This window comes from Cucurbita maxima, unplaced genomic scaffold (assembly GCF_002738345.1).
Source record: "Cucurbita maxima cultivar Rimu unplaced genomic scaffold, Cmax_1.0 Cma_Scf00009, whole genome shotgun sequence".
Classification (NCBI taxonomy): Eukaryota; Viridiplantae; Streptophyta; class Magnoliopsida; order Cucurbitales; family Cucurbitaceae; genus Cucurbita; species Cucurbita maxima.
The window spans coordinates 1778873-1795951 of NW_019272025.1; the positions used below are offsets into that span (position 1 = coordinate 1778873).

At 40.3% G+C, this 17079-nt stretch overlaps 1 protein-coding gene and 1 long non-coding RNA gene across 2 annotated transcripts; both read right to left on the minus strand.

Moving 5' to 3' along the window:
- Nucleotides 1–4633: 4633 nt before the first annotated feature.
- LOC111484346 lies at nucleotides 4634–12876 on the minus strand. Its single transcript, XR_002718489.1, has 3 exons — nucleotides 12710–12876; nucleotides 7457–7461; nucleotides 4634–4767 (listed from the first exon to the last, which is right to left on the minus strand). It is a non-coding gene; the product is annotated as an uncharacterized LOC111484346 (long non-coding RNA).
- A 952-nt stretch (nucleotides 12877–13828) lies between these two features.
- On the minus strand, nucleotides 13829–15564 carry LOC111484221 (cytochrome P450 89A2-like). The gene has a single exon (XM_023130734.1). The coding sequence runs from the start codon at nucleotides 15528–15530 to the stop codon at nucleotides 13968–13970; it is 1563 nt and encodes a 520-aa protein (XP_022986502.1). The 5' UTR covers nucleotides 15531–15564; the 3' UTR covers nucleotides 13829–13967.
- Between the last annotated feature and the right edge of the window lie 1515 nt (nucleotides 15565–17079).

The following is a 17079-nucleotide window of genomic DNA, read 5'->3' on the forward strand; positions in this document are numbered from 1 at the left end:
CCCCCTCCCGCAAGCTGAGCGTCGAATTTGAACGAATGTGAAGCTTGAATCTGAAAAATTCAAAGAGAGGTCGAGAAATACTCTTTGTAAAGATGTCAGCAACTTGAAGATGAGAGGGTACATATTGTGTGCGAAGTTTGCCAGTGATAACAAGTTCTCGAAGGAAATGATAATCTAGTTCAACATGTTTGGCCCACTTGTGAGAAATAGGATTAGAGCTCAAAAAAATAGCACTTTTGTTGTCACATAAGAGTAAGGGCGGCTGTGAAATAGGGACCTTGAGATCATGCAAAAGATGCGTAACCCAAAGAAGTTCAGCAGCAGTTGTGGCAAGAGCACGATACTCAAATTCACAACTGGAGCGTGAGATAGTAGATTGCTTTTTGGCACTCCAAGAAACGAGATTGTTACCAAGATAAATAGAATAGCCGGATGTAGAACGACGAGTATCGGGACAACCAGCCCAGTCAGTATCCGAATAAGCGACTAGCGTACTAGGAACAGTGGATGGACGAAAGGTAAGACCAAAGTGGAGTGTTCCTTTGACATAGCGAAGAATACGTTTGATAGCAAGAAAGTGATCTGCAGCAGGGGCATGTAGGAATTGACTGACAGAATTGACAACATAGGCAATATCTGGACGCGTAATAGTCAACTACTGAAGGGCGCCAACAAGAGATCTATAGAGAGTAGTATCAGAGAAAGGAGAACCATCAGCAGTCAGGTGTTGAGAAACAACCATGGGAGTGTGAATTGGTTTGCTATCGAGTAACTGAGCACGAGTAAGAATATCTCGAGCATATTTTAATTGACTAATAAAGAGACCATTAGAAGTGGGTGAAGCTTCAAGACCAAGAAAGTAACTGAGAGAACCCAAATCTTTGGTAGCAAACTCAGAATGAAGCTTGCGAGTAAAGCTGTCAATAAGAGATGAGTTGTTGCCAGTAACAATAATGTCATCAACATAAAGAAGTAAATAGACAAGGTTAGATTGCTGATGAAAGACAAAAAAAGACGTGTCAGCGCGACTGCAAGAAAACCCAAGTGTGAGAAGAAATGAGCTAAAACGCTAAAACCAAGCACGAGGAGCTTGCTTTAAGCCATAGAGGGCTTTCTTTAATAGACAAACATGAGTGAAAAATCGAAGATCAATATACCCATGAGGTTGTTCCATATGAACACGTTCAATAAGAGTTCCATTGAGAAAAGCATTCTTGACATCAAGTTGTCGAAGAGACCATTTATTTGTGACTGCAATAGAAAGCACAACACGGATAGTGGTAGCTTTGACAACCGGACTGAAAGTGTCAGTGTAGTCAAGACCAGGAACCTGAGTATAACCTTTGGCAACAAGTCGAGCCTTGAAACGCTCAACGGATCCATCAAGCAAATATTTAATACGAAACACCCATTTAGAGCCCACGATGTTAGTGTTGGCAAGACGAGGAACCAAAGTCCAAGAATAGCATAAAAAAGTCCAGATGAGCCCAAAATACCAAGATTTGCTAGATGACGAGTCTTGAATATACCAGCTTTGGCTCGTGTGATCATAGGATGAGTGCCCAAAGAAGAGAAATCAACAGGAGATTCAATAGAGGTCGAATTAGAAGTCGAGGGTGGCAAAGTGAAACCTGCAAGAGAAGTATCAACCTGCACAGACTCATCTACAAGGTCAGAACAAATATCACATGGGGATGAATTGGATCGAGGAATGTGCGGTGATGAAGTGCTAGGGGGGGATGAATCAATATGATGAAGATGTGGTTCCAAAAAATTTGAAATAGGAATAGAGGAAAGAGGTTGGGCCTGGGAGCTAGGGATAGCAGAAAAGTGAGTTTCATCAAATTGAGCATGGCAAGTGATATATAGCTTAGTGGTGGCGGGATCAAGACAGCGGAACCCTTTATGAGTAGGACTATAACCTAAAAAAATGCAAGGAATGCTGCGGGGAGAAAGCTTGTTAGGCATATAATCACGCAAATAAGGATAAACACGACAACCAAAGGGATGAAAATTGTCATAATGTGAAGTGTAGCCATAAAGGAGTTCAAAGGGTGACTTACCTCCAAAAAGTGGAGTAGGCAACCGGTTGATAATATAAGCTGCAGTGCTGAAGGCGTCAACCCAAAAACGAGGAGAAAGATGAGAGTGAAAGAGAAGGGCCAAGCCAGTCTCAGTCACATGACGATGTTTTCTCTCACCACGACCATTTTGAGCAGGTGTATATGGACAAGAGAGTTGATGGTGGATTCCAAAATTACGTAAATGAGTTTTGAAACAAGTACTAGTAAATTCGGTACCACTATCGCTTTGAAATACCTTGATACGAGAAAAATATTGATTTTTCACAAATTTTTGAAATTGAAGAAAAAAACAAAAAAATCAAATTTAAATTTTAAAGGGTAAAACCAAGTGAATCGAGAATAATCATCAATAAAAATAGCATAATAAAGAAAACCCGAATTTGATTTGACAGGAGAAGAACCCCAAAGATCACAATGAATAAGATCTAACACATGAGATGACCTACATTCATTGCGGGAATAAGGCAATCGATGACTTTTCGCAAGCTGACAAGTATTACATAATGATGGAGAAGACAATAAAGACGTAAGAGAAAGATGACCTTTTCTATTTAAAAAAGAAATAACAAAATGATTCACATGACCGAGACAAGCATGCCATAAATCATATGAAGCACGTAAAGATTTGTTTCTAAGGGCTGAAATAAAAGCAGAGTTGCCGCACTTCAGCAAATATAGCCCTCCATCTCTTTTACCGGTTGCCACCACCCTTCCTATTTGACGATTTTGGATAGTAATAAGATTATTAGTAAATGTAATGGAGAGAGAAAAATCAGACGTTAATTTACTTATGGAAAGAAGTTTTTAGTGAGGTGAGGACAACCAAGACATCTAATAAGTGAATATTTGGAACAGGAGAAAGAGTACCGGTGTGGGTAATGGGTAGGGATGCACCGTTTCCTACGATCACAGAGTCCTTACCCGTGTAATTTTTAGATTGATCCAGAATAGATGGGTCGGCAGTCATATGGGCCGAAGTTCTAGTGTCCATAAACCAATCAGCAGCATCGGGTCCAGTAATAGAACATGACGTGTTAAAGGCTTCAGCAAGGTGAGCATGAGAAGAATCAGGTCGAACATACCGTTGGTTGCAGCGGTCAGCATAATGACCCTCTTTGCGGCATATTTGGCAGTGAGGTGGTCGACGACCCTCACTTGAGTGGGTTCGTCCTCGATTAGAAGAGTTGTTTTTGTGAGAATAAGAACGACCTCGCTGGTTGGTAAAGGAAGCAGGGTGGCTTCCATGGGTGCGACCACGATTAGTGGCTGTGAATGCTGTAGAAGTGGAGTCAGAGAACTCAAGGGAGCACTGAAACAACTCAAAACTTTCATCTTTAAAGACTAAATTTGCAAAACAGGGGATCAATGTCCTCGACGGGTCTTGCAATGGCATGAAGTTGGTCACAATTTTTTTGAAGGCACGGGCATACTCAGCAACAGGTTTGGTGCCACGTTTCATCAACTGCAAGTCATCCTTGAGTCTCAATTCACGAGCTTTCGACTGATGGCTGAACGTAGTTTCCAATGTAAGCCAAACATCACGTGCAGTAGAGAGACCAACGACAACAACCATGGCTTCCTCAGTGATAGAGGAGAGCAGGAGACAGAGAAGTCGTTGATCGGCTGCTCTCCATGCCAAATATTTGGGGTTGAGTGTTGAGGAGGTTTCTGGTTCAAAACGAGGTGGTGGAACCATAGTTTCATCGACATAGCCCAGCATGTCTTGACTCTTAAGGAGAGGGAGAAGTTGGCTTTTCCAGAGAAGATAATTGGAGGAAGAAAGTTTGATGGTGATCATATGGATTAGAGTATTGAAAGGAAGAAGATGATAAGAAGATTTGGAAGCCATAGAGAAGAAAGAATGAGGGTTGTTAAACCGAAAGGGCTTTGATACCATGTGGATGTTTGTTGAATCCACCACTCCTAAATGGTGGTGAGAGTTCTCTTATTTATAATCATTTACAGAATACAGAAATATGGTAAATTACAAATAATATGGAAATAGCGATAAAATGAAAGAATAATAAATGAATACAATATAGTTGCCTTTAATAAAAGGGCAAATATGGTAACCACTAATGTAAGGCAAATATTTATAATGAATGGTCAACTATCCTTAACAGATGCCTTCGAATGTAACAATTCATATCATGCACATATCATATATCATAACAGTCACATAACATAACCCGAGCATGCCTTCAACATATCATATTATAAACGTATCAATTCATCCCATACAACATAATATTCACGTATCATATCACATACATATCATTTCATAATAGTTTGCATATACGGGCATATAACACGTGCGAAGCCATAGGCACGTGTCATCATACAACACACAATTATAAAAAAACTGACAGTAGGGCCACTTACTTGGTTGGCCTTTTCCAGCATTTTCCCTAAGTTCGAGTAGGTTCGCATCCCGTTACTCAAAATTGCTCAAAATATCGTCAGTTGTCATTCCCTATTGGAAAGTCAATCTCGTTTCATTAGTAACTCAAATTCTTTTAACTCCATTTAACTTAAATCGAGAAATTTAACCTTATACTGACCTTAATTTCCTTAAACAAGGTCAACTTCAACTTCGGGATGGTCGAAACTATGAAAAATGGTTTATTTTTCCTTTATCAAGCTGAGGGACTGAGTTCTGAGCTGCGGAGTCGAGCCGAACCAACTAAGTCAAGAGGTACTTCTACTGCCAGTGTGGCACGTGGCACAATTAGAAGCTGATGCGTGTGAAGGTTGAGGCACACGGGTCGTAGGCTGGTGCTGGGTGTCACGGTCATGCATGTCCAAGGTGTGTTGTCAATGACCACATGACAAATATCCTGGTCTTGCTTATTCAGGACGTGTTGTCCATGGTTGCATGCCCCTTCCAAACCTCTTTTACATGCTTTCATCCTAGATAGGTCTTTACCATTCCATATTGGGTCAGTACGAGGGTGTATGACCGTTTTCCAAAATCGTGTCTTACACCTGCAAGGGCTAAAATGCCCCAAAATATATTATAGGTGGATATGACTAGTTGTCAACTTCTTCCTACCCGATAGTTATATGCATGTAACAATTCGAGTTTCTGAAATAAAATCGAATAAAAATAAAATAAATAATTAAATGTTCTCATGTAATCTCCCTGGAAATCGAGGGATTTCCTGCGAGACATTTATTTCCTAATCGAAACATTCCTATTTCTCTAACTTTCCCTATCATAAAACCATAGAATACCTATTGGAAAATATCTTGAGATTATTTTTATATTCCTATGCCCAACCTTTTACATCCCTTGAAGACCATTTTCTCTCCAAACTTTTCTCTTGAAACATAAGGTTGCTATTTGGGAAAAAGGATTCGATCGGAAGTAAGATATAGACGTCAGGATCGTCGTGCTTGTGTCGAAGACGTTGCGTGACCGGCGAAACTCAGCTTGGCGTGTACGTCAGCTTGGCTCCATCAATTCCCGCAATTCGGCTTGACGGCTTAGTTGGTCGGCTCGACGGCTCGGTATCGCTATATATATTGATACCTCGATTTTCGACCCTTCCGAAGTCATTTATGCCCTTAGTTTTACCATCCGAGGCCAAGATAGATTATGTTGGGAGTTTATTTTAATAAATAGCATGAGATTCAGGTATGGTATGTTATGAAAGGTTCCTAAGTTTTTATGTGGTTATTATAGGACGTATTTAACCGTTGGAATTAGCTTGTTGTGAGTGACTTCGACCAAGGCCATCGAGGTAAGTGACCTTACTGTCGAAGTTAGCTTACTACGTGTTGTATGATGGTGCGTGCCCTGTGGCCCTTGCATGCACCGTATTTAATGTGATATGACTATATGATGTATGAATTATGTGACTGTTTATGCTTTGAAAAGTTATGAATTATGTTGACTGTTGACTATTTACGCTATGAAAATTTGTGGATGATGTTGGCTGTTTATGCTATGAAAAGATAGTTGATCTACTAGGACCATATGTCATGAAAAGAATGATCGATGCCATGGATACACGTAGTATTATCAAGTCATGTCGTTAAATGCTTATAGAACTAGAATATAGTTTCATGTTATGTAATATGCCATGTAAAGTAGGTTATGTGATATGCCATGAAATGTAAGAAACGTATATGTGATGTTAGCAATGCTTATGTAATTCCATGTTAATTATGTTAAGGGACCTTATGCATATATGTATGTCACTTGCATCGAGATTCTTCCCCTTTATGATACGAAAGAATGAATTACGATATTTATGTTCGCTATGATATCATGCGGGCCCTTTTCTGTTCTCTGGTGTCCGGCGACGTGTAACACGTTGTGTCCGACCAAGCCATGCCCAGGGGGTATTTATACGAGCCCACCTGGTGGGTCCATGTACGCATACATGGGCCGTGTGTGAAGGAGTACCACACATCCAACCCTACCCGGAATAGAAAAGCGCCCAAGGCCATGTAAAGTCTATGAAAAGTTAGGTCTCACTCATATGTTGCATGTGTTTGCATTTCTAACCCCAACAGTAGGGTGACTTACTCAATATTTCATAAAATATTCAAACCGCGTGCTACCTACATTTTTCAGGTAAAGGCAAGGTGCCAATGTACGGTTGACGGCGGAGCTGAGGACACCATGGGAGTTGGAGAGGGGATATTTTTAAGAGTTTACGTTTATTTGACTATTTTACTGTTTTAAGTTAAAGCATTGAATATTGTTTTATTTAGATTCATTTTGAATTTAGTTACCCAAGGTTTTATTTTTGGAGATAGATTTGTTTTTGGATTTATGAATCCTTACGAAAGACTTTGCTGTGTTTTCGAAGGTTATTTATATGAGCTTTTGCGTAATTAATTATATATGCATGGGTGACATCACTAATTAGGTTTAGAAAATTATGGGCGTTACAATGCAGTAAGCCATTGTTGTTGCCTTTTTGCTTACATTCCCATATAACACCATTTCCAACTTGTCAAATCTTGCTTTCAAAACTCTCTTTCGAATTCTCTTTGCCCCCGTTTTCTAAAACTGTCTTCTTGAACCGGGGTCAAGGCTTGAGCATATGTTGCTTGGTCATAGGCGATGCAAGAACGAATAGACTTAACTCACTTGTTACTGGGAAGTGAGTGTCGCATAATCACAAGTCCGCTGCCATCAAAGTGCGATTGTGACAAGTGGTATCAAAGTCAAGTTCGACTCCTTGGAAAGTATTACGCAGACATGCTCGCCAAGAAACAACTGGGCAAGTCCCAGGCTGATCGATTAACTAAAATCGAAGAACAGTTACTCTGTGTCAGTGAAATTCCCGATGAAATGGGGCTTTTGGAATCTCGCATGAATGAGATGTCTGCTAAAGCAAGGTTCAACGAGAAGGCACGCCACCTTGAAACAATGCCTATCCTTGAATTAATGACTAGGGTCGAGGCCCTAGAAGACAAGACCACAAGAGTTAGTATCTTTGAACGAGGGGATTGTTCGACGAGCTCTGTTGCTTGAATGGAGGAACGCGCAGAGAGCTTATACAATGCTCAACTGAAAATCGTCCAGATGGTCTCAGATTTGTCTGAAGACTTTAGAGAATCCCTTAGAATGGTCAGGGCCAAAGTGGCTGATCTAGACACCAGACTAAACCTCACTATTGTTGGGTTTTATGTCCTAAAACTCATAGTTTGTAAACAAAACATATTCTATTTCCAATAAAGTTATTATTGTTGTTTATTTAATAAAGATTGTTATTGAATAAAGTGAATTTTACGATTATTAATCTAAATCCAATAAACTAAGAACACTCTGACTATAGTATGATTACTTGAACTATATGTAGAGACATAAGAGTGAATCAAGTTCAAGGATAGTCAAAATGATCTATAGTACATGGATAAGGCTAAGTACCTTATCATGGAGACAATATGGATGCGACCCACTTTTGTATATGACAAAAACAATGTGATCACTAAATTGTACATGTAGAGACATGTGAGTGGGGGCGTCTTATGCAATGAGTATTCCACAAGATCGGACCATGAAGAAAATCACTCTCACTTTATAATGTCGTTTACTGTTGAGACTGATTTTCTTTTCATTCGATGACCTAGGTAACTCGATTTTAATCCTGAGCTAACCATGAACTCCTGTTTATTTAGAATTATCCTTAGATTTTCATGGGTGAGAGTGGCTAGAGTTCGCCAACTCAATAGGTCTCCCATTTCAAGGGTAAGACTGGGTGAATGGCTGGGGACGTGGAGTGCAAGATGGAATTCACTCCTACCCACTTTTAGGGATAGAAGAGAGGTAGTTCCCTTAAGCACTCACTCCAGGTCTTGAACAAGAGGCTCCACCCTTTCATTGGCCTGAGAGGGATTCGGTTTACTAGTTGGACCACAAACCAATTGTTCATTAGAGAATTAGTGAGGCATAAGGAACAAGAAGTAACGTCAGGGGTAAAATGGTAAATTGAACCAACTCTAGCTACGAACAACCTGTGAAAGATCGACTTACTAATCATGGTTATATCAAATGGACAAAAATATATCTATAGTGAAGGGAGTGCAACTACTAGACTATAGTGGAGTGTCCTAGTAGTTAACGAATATTGGATAACAAGGTTAATAAGTTTAACCAGTTAATCTTTGATCGTTGGAGCCCATGATCTATAGGTCTATTAGGTCCCTCTGCTAGCTCATATCAAACTAAACAGTAGAACAGTGTGATGAGTGAGTTCGAAGTGTTCGAATTCAAATTAGGAAATATGCGCATACACATATTTTTGTTTTATTTACAAATTAAACAAAAAGAGAGAATCTGAGATATTTAAATAAAATTTAAATATTTTAATCAAATATGTGTTTGAGTTGATTGGGACTGACATTTGAATTAATATTAAATATTAATTAAATAGTTTAATTAATTATTTAATATTACTTTAATTTAAAATTAATTATTCAAATTGATTGTTGAATTAAAATGAAGAAAGTTAAAATATTGACTTCATTTAGTGAAAAAAATACATGTTTGAGTTAGTGGAATTTTAAGGTGACAAAGTTTGGTTTAACCAAAACTTGCATGCTTGCCAAATAAACCCCACAAATTTGAGTGAAATTTTGAGTGTCAAAATTTGGTAAACTCAAACTTGCATGCTTGCCACATAATCCCAAACATTTGAGTGGAATTTTGAGTGTCAAAATTTGGTGATCTCAAATTTGCATGAACATGCAAACATGACTCTATAAATAGAGTGATTAAGATACATAGAAGATCTTTCTTGGAAAAACCTTGAGAAAAAACTCTCACAAATTCTCTATTCATATATACTAAATCCCTTCCAAGTTAAGTCACTCACCGGATTCTACAATCCCGTTTTGAGGCTGTAGAATAGTGAAGAAGACACTAGTGGTGGTTCGAGACCAGTTCGTGAGGAAAAAGGAATTTGAACTACAAAAGGTTAGTACTCAAAGACCTTGAGTTTTAATACTTATGAACATGTTAGTTATTTACTATAATTGATGTTCTAAGAGTGTCTAAGATCCAAATTGCTTCCGCATATGTTATATTAACACCATCAACTATGAGAGCGGTGGGGGACGAAACCCCAACTGGAGGTGTAGCACGATTTAACAAGATAAAGGTTCCAGAGCCCAAACCCTAATGTGGGGTTCGAGATGCCAAGGCTCTAGAGAACTTTATCTTCGACCTTCAACAATACTTCCAAGCAACAAATACCATGGCAGAGGAAGTGAAGGTAACGTTGGCGAAAATGCACCTAGCCGATGATGCAAAGTTATGGTGGAGGTCCAAGTACATGAATATTCAAGATGGTCGATGTACTATGGACACTTGGAATAACTTGAAACAAGTACTCCGCTCTCAATTTCTCCCAAGAAATGTCGAGATGACAGCAAGGAGAAAACTAAGAGAGCTGAGGCATACAGGCGGTATCTGAGACTATGTTAGGCAGTTTTCTGGGCTTATATTTGATATTCATGATATGTCCGAGACAGACAAGGTCTTCAATTTTATTATGGGGCTGAAGCTGTGAGTGAAAACCAAACTCTACGAATAAAGAGTTCAATCCCTTTCCACAAACTATGTTGTTGCCGAACGATTGTTTGATCTTGATAGCGATGAAACCTCAGAGATGGGGCAGAATCGAGCATCCACAAGTGGTGAAAATGAGAATTATCGACCAAACTCCCCTAGAGGTGGGACTAGTGATAGCTCCAAAGACAAGGAGGAGGAATACGAATCCTCCCAACAGAGAGGTAGGGCTCCTTGGCGAAGACACCAATAGATTAGTTAGAGTCAAAGCCACAACCCCCCTTCTTGTTTCATATGTAAGGGGGCTCAGCAAGTATCTATATGCCTACAGAAGGCAGCATTATGTGCCTTCCAAGCAAAACTTCGAGCTAATTCAAAAGTTGAGTACGAAACAGTAGAAACAGAAACACCATTAGATAGGACTGTTGAATATCCCCGTGTTTGAGCACTAAAGTACTTGTCTGCTCTTCAGAAGAGAGTGGAAGAGATAGAAGAGCTAGTGGAATGCAGTTTTATGTATGTCGAAATTTGGGTAAATCATAAAGCAACGAGAAACACTATCGTCGACTCTGGAGCCACCCACAACTTCATGAAGGAGATCGAAGCAAAACGTTCGAATATCCTTTGGCATCAGGATGTAGGGAAGATGAAGGCCGTCAATTCAATAGCCTGCCCGTATTAGGAGTTGCAAAGAGAACTCCTATCAAACTGGGGATTTGGACGGGACGAGACGAGCTGACTTTGTGATAGTCAAGATGGATGACTTCGATATCGTGTTAGGGATGGACTTCCTACTAGAACACAAAGTCATCCCCATTCCCCTAACAAAAAGTTTAGTAATAACAGGGTCAAACCCGACGACTATCCAGACAAACACCCGCCAGCCAGGAAGGGTGAAAAAGATGTCAGCACTACAGTTGAGGCAGGATCTAAGCCGTGATGAACTTACACTCGCTACCATTACCGTATCGGAAGAGGGAAGCTCGAGCGAGTCAACCTCAACAAAAGTCTCATGATCAACTCAAAAACATCGCGACATGAGACAAGGAAGTCGAACGAAGTATTTATCTCCAGCTAGGAAGATAAATAGCAAGGTTGATGTCATATTAGGGGCAGAATCTTCTGTCACGAATGAATGTCATACGTCTGAATCTGAGCTAGCTGATTTCTACGAGCAGCTAAATGACTTGCTAACAGTTGGGTCCATCAGTCCCTCAAATACAACTGTTAGTAATCACTCAAGGGTTAGAGAGAGACTCCAAGCCAACACTGTCGTTGAGGGAGGGAGACAGAGACAAACCTCAGAAACAACACATGGTCACGTAGAAGTACCATCAAGACAGAGAAAGAGAAGGGTCGGTCGAAATCGTCGACCACGACAATTTCAAGAAGGAGAGAGAGTTCTGATCAAGTTGAGGTCAGATCAACTCCGAGATCAAAACAACAAGAGTCGAAGACTGGTGAGAAAATACTATGGACTAGTCAAAGTTATTCACAAGATCATAAAGGCGTCGTATAGGATCCATTTGCTCCCATGGATGCGAACTAGCCCTGTTTTCCACACTAGTAACATGAAACGCTACTCTTCCGAAGTAAAAGACGTCAAGCACAGAGAGGTGACACAACCTCACACAAAGAAGAAGAATCCCGAAGCAAAAGATGTAGGAGAAACTTTGACAAAGGAGACACCAAAAGCCAACAAACCAAGAAAAAGTTTTCAATAGCTCCTTACAGAATTAACGAGACTCCGCAACACTGAAATCAACTGGAAACACATTGAAGAGACCTAAAAGTCAACCTCAGCCTACAACTCAGAGTTGTAACGAGTCGGTTGATAGAGACGTCAACCAATTGAGTGGAGGAGGATGTCACGATCATGCTTGTCCAAAGCATGTTGCTTATGGCTGCATGACAAATGTCCTAGTCTTACTTGTTCGAGTCAGTTGACAGATATCTCAATCTTGCTTGTCCAAGACGTGTTGTCTATGGTTACATGCCTGTTCCAAACCCCTTTTACATGCTTTCATCCTAGATAGGTCTTTACCATTTCATATTGGGTTAGTATGAGGGTGTATGACCGTTCACCAAAATCGTGTCTACACTTGCAAGGGCTAAAATGCCCCGAAATGTACTGTAGGGGGATATGACTATTGTCAACTTCTTCCTACTCGATAGTTATATGTAGTAAGCCGTTGTTGTTGCCTTTTTGTTTACATTCTCATATAACACCATTTCCAACTTCTTAAATCTTGCTTTCAAAACTCTCTTTCGAAATCTCTCTGCCCCCGTTTTCTAAAACTTTCTTCTTGAACCGGGACTAGAGGCTCAAGGACACATCGCTTGGTCGTAGGCGACGCAAGAATGAATAGAGTTAACTCACTTGTTGCTGGGTAGTGAGTGTTGCACAATCGCAAGTCCCTTGCCATCAAAGTGCGATTGTGACACTAGGCTGACAGTTTGGGCCTTTATGGGTTGGGTCGTGATGTTGGCTGTGTGGGTCTCGTGTTGTGGATCTGGGCTACAGGTGTGTGATTTGGGCTACTGGACTTTTGGATATCCGATTGGGCACCTGATCCGAATCTGACCCGAAGTCTACAGACTTCATCTTCCTCACCCTTCTTCTCACGATTTTTCCTTCAATTTTTCTCTCTCCTCCCGACAACGTTCGTTTCTACTCTTCGTTGTGTCTTTGTATAGATTTGTCTTTGTTCTCTTCCCTACAGCTTGTCCTCTTGTTTCCATGGCGTTTGACGAGTTCGAAGATATGTAGAACCAAATCCGACGTTACCTTCCTTTTTATCCCTTAACATCACTCTCCGTCAGCGAATAAGGAAATTCAATGAGTACTACGAGTGTAAGCATCTTACTTTGAATGCGCTCGGAGTCACTAGCGTCTCGTGCTTCTCTTATCTTGGTGCAACGTGAGGGTTCAGAAGAGTGTGTCTAAGAGGTGGGTACAAGAATTACATCACTCGCCGAAATTCTCGCGAATCTTCGGCGGCCACACATTTTTTTTTTATTGTGGCTGTTACAATCTATATGTTTTTGCCTAACCCTCACAAACTCTTGCATAATCACCCTTAAGGTCATAAATGTCCTATACATAAGGTTCCAAAACCTTCCGAAATCTTTGGAGTACTTCAAAGTCTTGAAACATCTTAGAATTTTTATAATGTTATTTTAGTCATTTCCATTCTGGAATAAATCCTTAACAAATTCAAATGGTATCACATCTTAGTAAGATGTGGGTCAAGGATGAATCAAAGTGAAAATTTGTGGGCATATGATACCCGAGTAAATGAGAGGTACAGGAATGAACCGATGCTATATCCAAATGATAACGATCTTGAGGATAGGATGACTAAATAAGATTTAAAGAAAATAAATGTTACTATCTATATCAACAAGGTGCAACTAACTTTTTAGTGACCTCTTAAGTTTTTAAATAAGAAGTGTATATGAATGAACAGAAATCATATTCGGAGGATGGCTAAAGAGGCTTAAAAGAATAGGAAATTAGTATTTATACTAACAAGAACTTCAATCGACTCAATCACAAGAACTTCAGTCGGCCCATGTTGAAATGACTTGAGTTAGTCTGTAAAGATACTCTTCACTCTTAGAAGTGATGAGTAGCAACGTTTTCATGTGATATCAAGATCACCATGTACGGAATTCAAATTCATAATCCTATAAGAGATCATATAGAAGACCATTTATGAAGCTATGAAGTCTTATTAATATAACTTAGGAACGCTAAATCCCCACCTCCTCATATTTGTCACAAACTAATTTAGAATATAAAATAAAACACATTTTCCCTATGATTTCATAAGATAAACACAAACCTCGATTTAAGACCTGGGGATTATGTTGGCTTTCAGAGGCTTCTCCATCACCACCGTGAACTCCACCTTCTCCGACAGATCGACGCCGTCACCCTCCACCGCCTTCCATTCAAACCTCCAAACCAGATTGGCTATGAAATACTCCAAATGGAGAATTGCCAGACCGAATCCTGGGCACATCCTCCTCCCTGCGCCGAACGGCATCATCTTTATCTCCTTGCTCCCTGTTATATCAAACCCCGCCACTTCTTCTTCTTCCCCGCCCTTCATGAACCTCTCCGGCTTGAACGCCATCGGCTCTTCCCACACTTCCGGATCCCAACCCATCTCCGCCACCATGAAATTTACAGTTCCGTTCTTTGGTATCACGTAATTCTCCAACACCGTGTCTTCTTTCACTGCGTGTGGTAACACGAAATGCCCTGGTGGGTGTCTTCTTAATCCTTCTAAAACCACAGCTCTCAGATATGGAAGCTTCCCCAAATCCTCTTCCTTCACCTCCTCCCCTGTTCCATCTCCCATTACTCCTTTCATGTCTGCAAAAAGCTTGTGTTGGATTTCTGGGTATTTCACCAAATTCGCCATTATCCATTGCAGGGCCGTCGACGTGGTGTCGGTGCCGGCGTTGAGGAATTCAGAGGCTAGAGTGGCCATTTCTTCATCTGTAAGCTTTCTCTTCTCGTCTGGGTGCTCCAAATCGAGAAGGGTATCCACATATGACACCACGAATTCTTCTTTTTCTTCTTCAGCTTCGGCTCTGTTTGCTCTGTTTGCTCTGTTTTCTCTGTTTTGGATGGCCTTTCTTCTTGCTTCGATTAAAGGGATGGTGACTTCATCTCGCTTCCTCTTGAGTTCATGAAACGTCTCCCAGCGCTTTTGGAGGAAAATCTTGGTCAATTTGGGCCAGAAATTGAGAGCGTTGAAACGCCCAAGGTTTACCAGCATCGCACGCTGCACGTTCTCAATTTCCTTGATCTGGGATTCCTCAAGCTTGTCTCCAAAGCACATCAACACCAACAAACAAAACATAGCGTACTGAAAATGATCCACAACGAAAATGGGTTCTCCCAATTGAGAGTGAGAGAGGAACCGATCAATAAGAATATCCAAAACCCACCTGCGAGCACGGGCGTAGGACTTGACCCGGGAAGGATGGAGGATTTGGGAAGTGAGATTGCGGCGGAGGAGGCGCCAGAGTGGGCCATAAGAGGCGGTGTTGATATTATGCTGGTTACTGGAGGCGATCTTGCTGATGGGAAGTGCAGTTGGACGGTCGGCGAAAAGAGCACCGTTTAGGACAAGGGCGTTGTGGGCGATGGAGCGGTCGGCGATGAAGACGGTGGGGCGAGTGCCAATGGGGAGGGTGATGATGGGGCCGTATTTGGCGACGGAGGTGCGGAGAAGAGACTCGATTTGAAGAGGGGATCTGCGGAGCCATTGGAGATTAGTGAAGATGGGGATGGAAGGAGGGCCTGGTGGGAGGTTGATGGAGCTTCGGCAGTGTGAAAAAATGGAGTTCAGAAGGGAACAGAAACAGAGCGAAATGATGATGATGAACCACGTCTCCATGATCGTCTCTGTTTTTGCTCTGCTTTTTTTCCCTTTTTAATCCCTAATATATAATTGTTTCTGTATCATCAACGGCCCATCCCACGTTTCCTTTTCACGTTTTGTTTCTTTTTATTAAATTAATACAAAAAAATCAAGCATACATATAGACATATGCATATACATATACATATACATACATATATAGAATATATATCATCCAAATCCTTATCAACTTCCTCTTCAATATTGGTGTTAGTTTCGTTCTTCATAAGATTTTTAACCATGTCGTCGACAATGTCTACATCTTTGGTGTTAAGAAAATTACCATCATCGAACTTGAAAGACATCAATGTCTACATCTTTCTCATACTTGTTGTCGTTGGTAACGACGTGGAAAGAGAGGGAAACAAAAGAGATTTTTTTTAAATAAAAAAAACAAACAAACATAGCACCAATTATTACAATTACTATAAATGTGGTTTTTTAATTAGGAAGATAAAAAATAGATATTTCATACACAAACCGTGTTCCGATAGCAATTGGGATGATGAGATCTGTAGTAGGTGAGAAAATCCCGGGTTTGATCGAGTATGCTACAAATCAATTTTTACCTCTTATTTTAAGTGTGTGCTTTTGGAGGAGCATGCAAGAAGGAAGTGTGAGCTTGATGCAAATGGCAAAAATATCTTCGACTTTATATGTTTATCAATCAAATAATCGAACTATATTCAAATTAACTTAATTTTAACTTTTAAAATTGAACATGAGTTTCACGTCAATTTTAGGAAAATATTTATTTGAAAAGAGTATTTATTTGGAGGTTGAGTCTAAGATGGGTTGGAGCTGTAGAGTTATCGAGACAAAAGTACACTATAGTATGAGACGTGCTTGAGCTCCACCCTCCAAGTGCGATTCCTGTTGTGTTTCTAGTCGCTTTCGTTGGTTGATTTAAAAACATGCCAAACATGAATATTTATCGATGAGATTATTGAGAATTGTTGGAGTCCCACATTGGCTAATGATTGATATATAAGTCAATGACACTATCTCCTTTCACATGAGACCTTTTGGAAAAATTAAAAGTAAAGTCAAGAGAACTTATGCTCAAAGTAGACAATACGACCATGGTGAAGGATTGCTATTCCTATCAGAAGTGAAGTAGTTGATGGAAGAGACGTTGGTCATTTACCCATTTCTTATTGATCAAAGTGTAATAGCCCAATTCTACCATTAGCAGATATTGTTCGTACGTATCGTCGTCAAGTACACTCCCCCGATGTAGGACTGCTCAATGTCTGGCTCTGGCTCTAATACCATTTGTAACCGTCCAAACCCACCCCTAATACATATTGTCCTTTTTAGGCTTTCACTTCATATTGTCCTTTTTAGGCTTTCACTTCAGAACTTCCCATCAAAATTTTAAGACGCGTGCATTAGAGAGATGTTTATACACTCATACAAGAGTGCTTCATTGGTGGGACTCCTCTCCCAACAATCCTTAACACAATGTAATGGGTTGGGATGACAAATGAATTAGCAATTTTTTTTTTTTTTTTGTTGAGTGGAT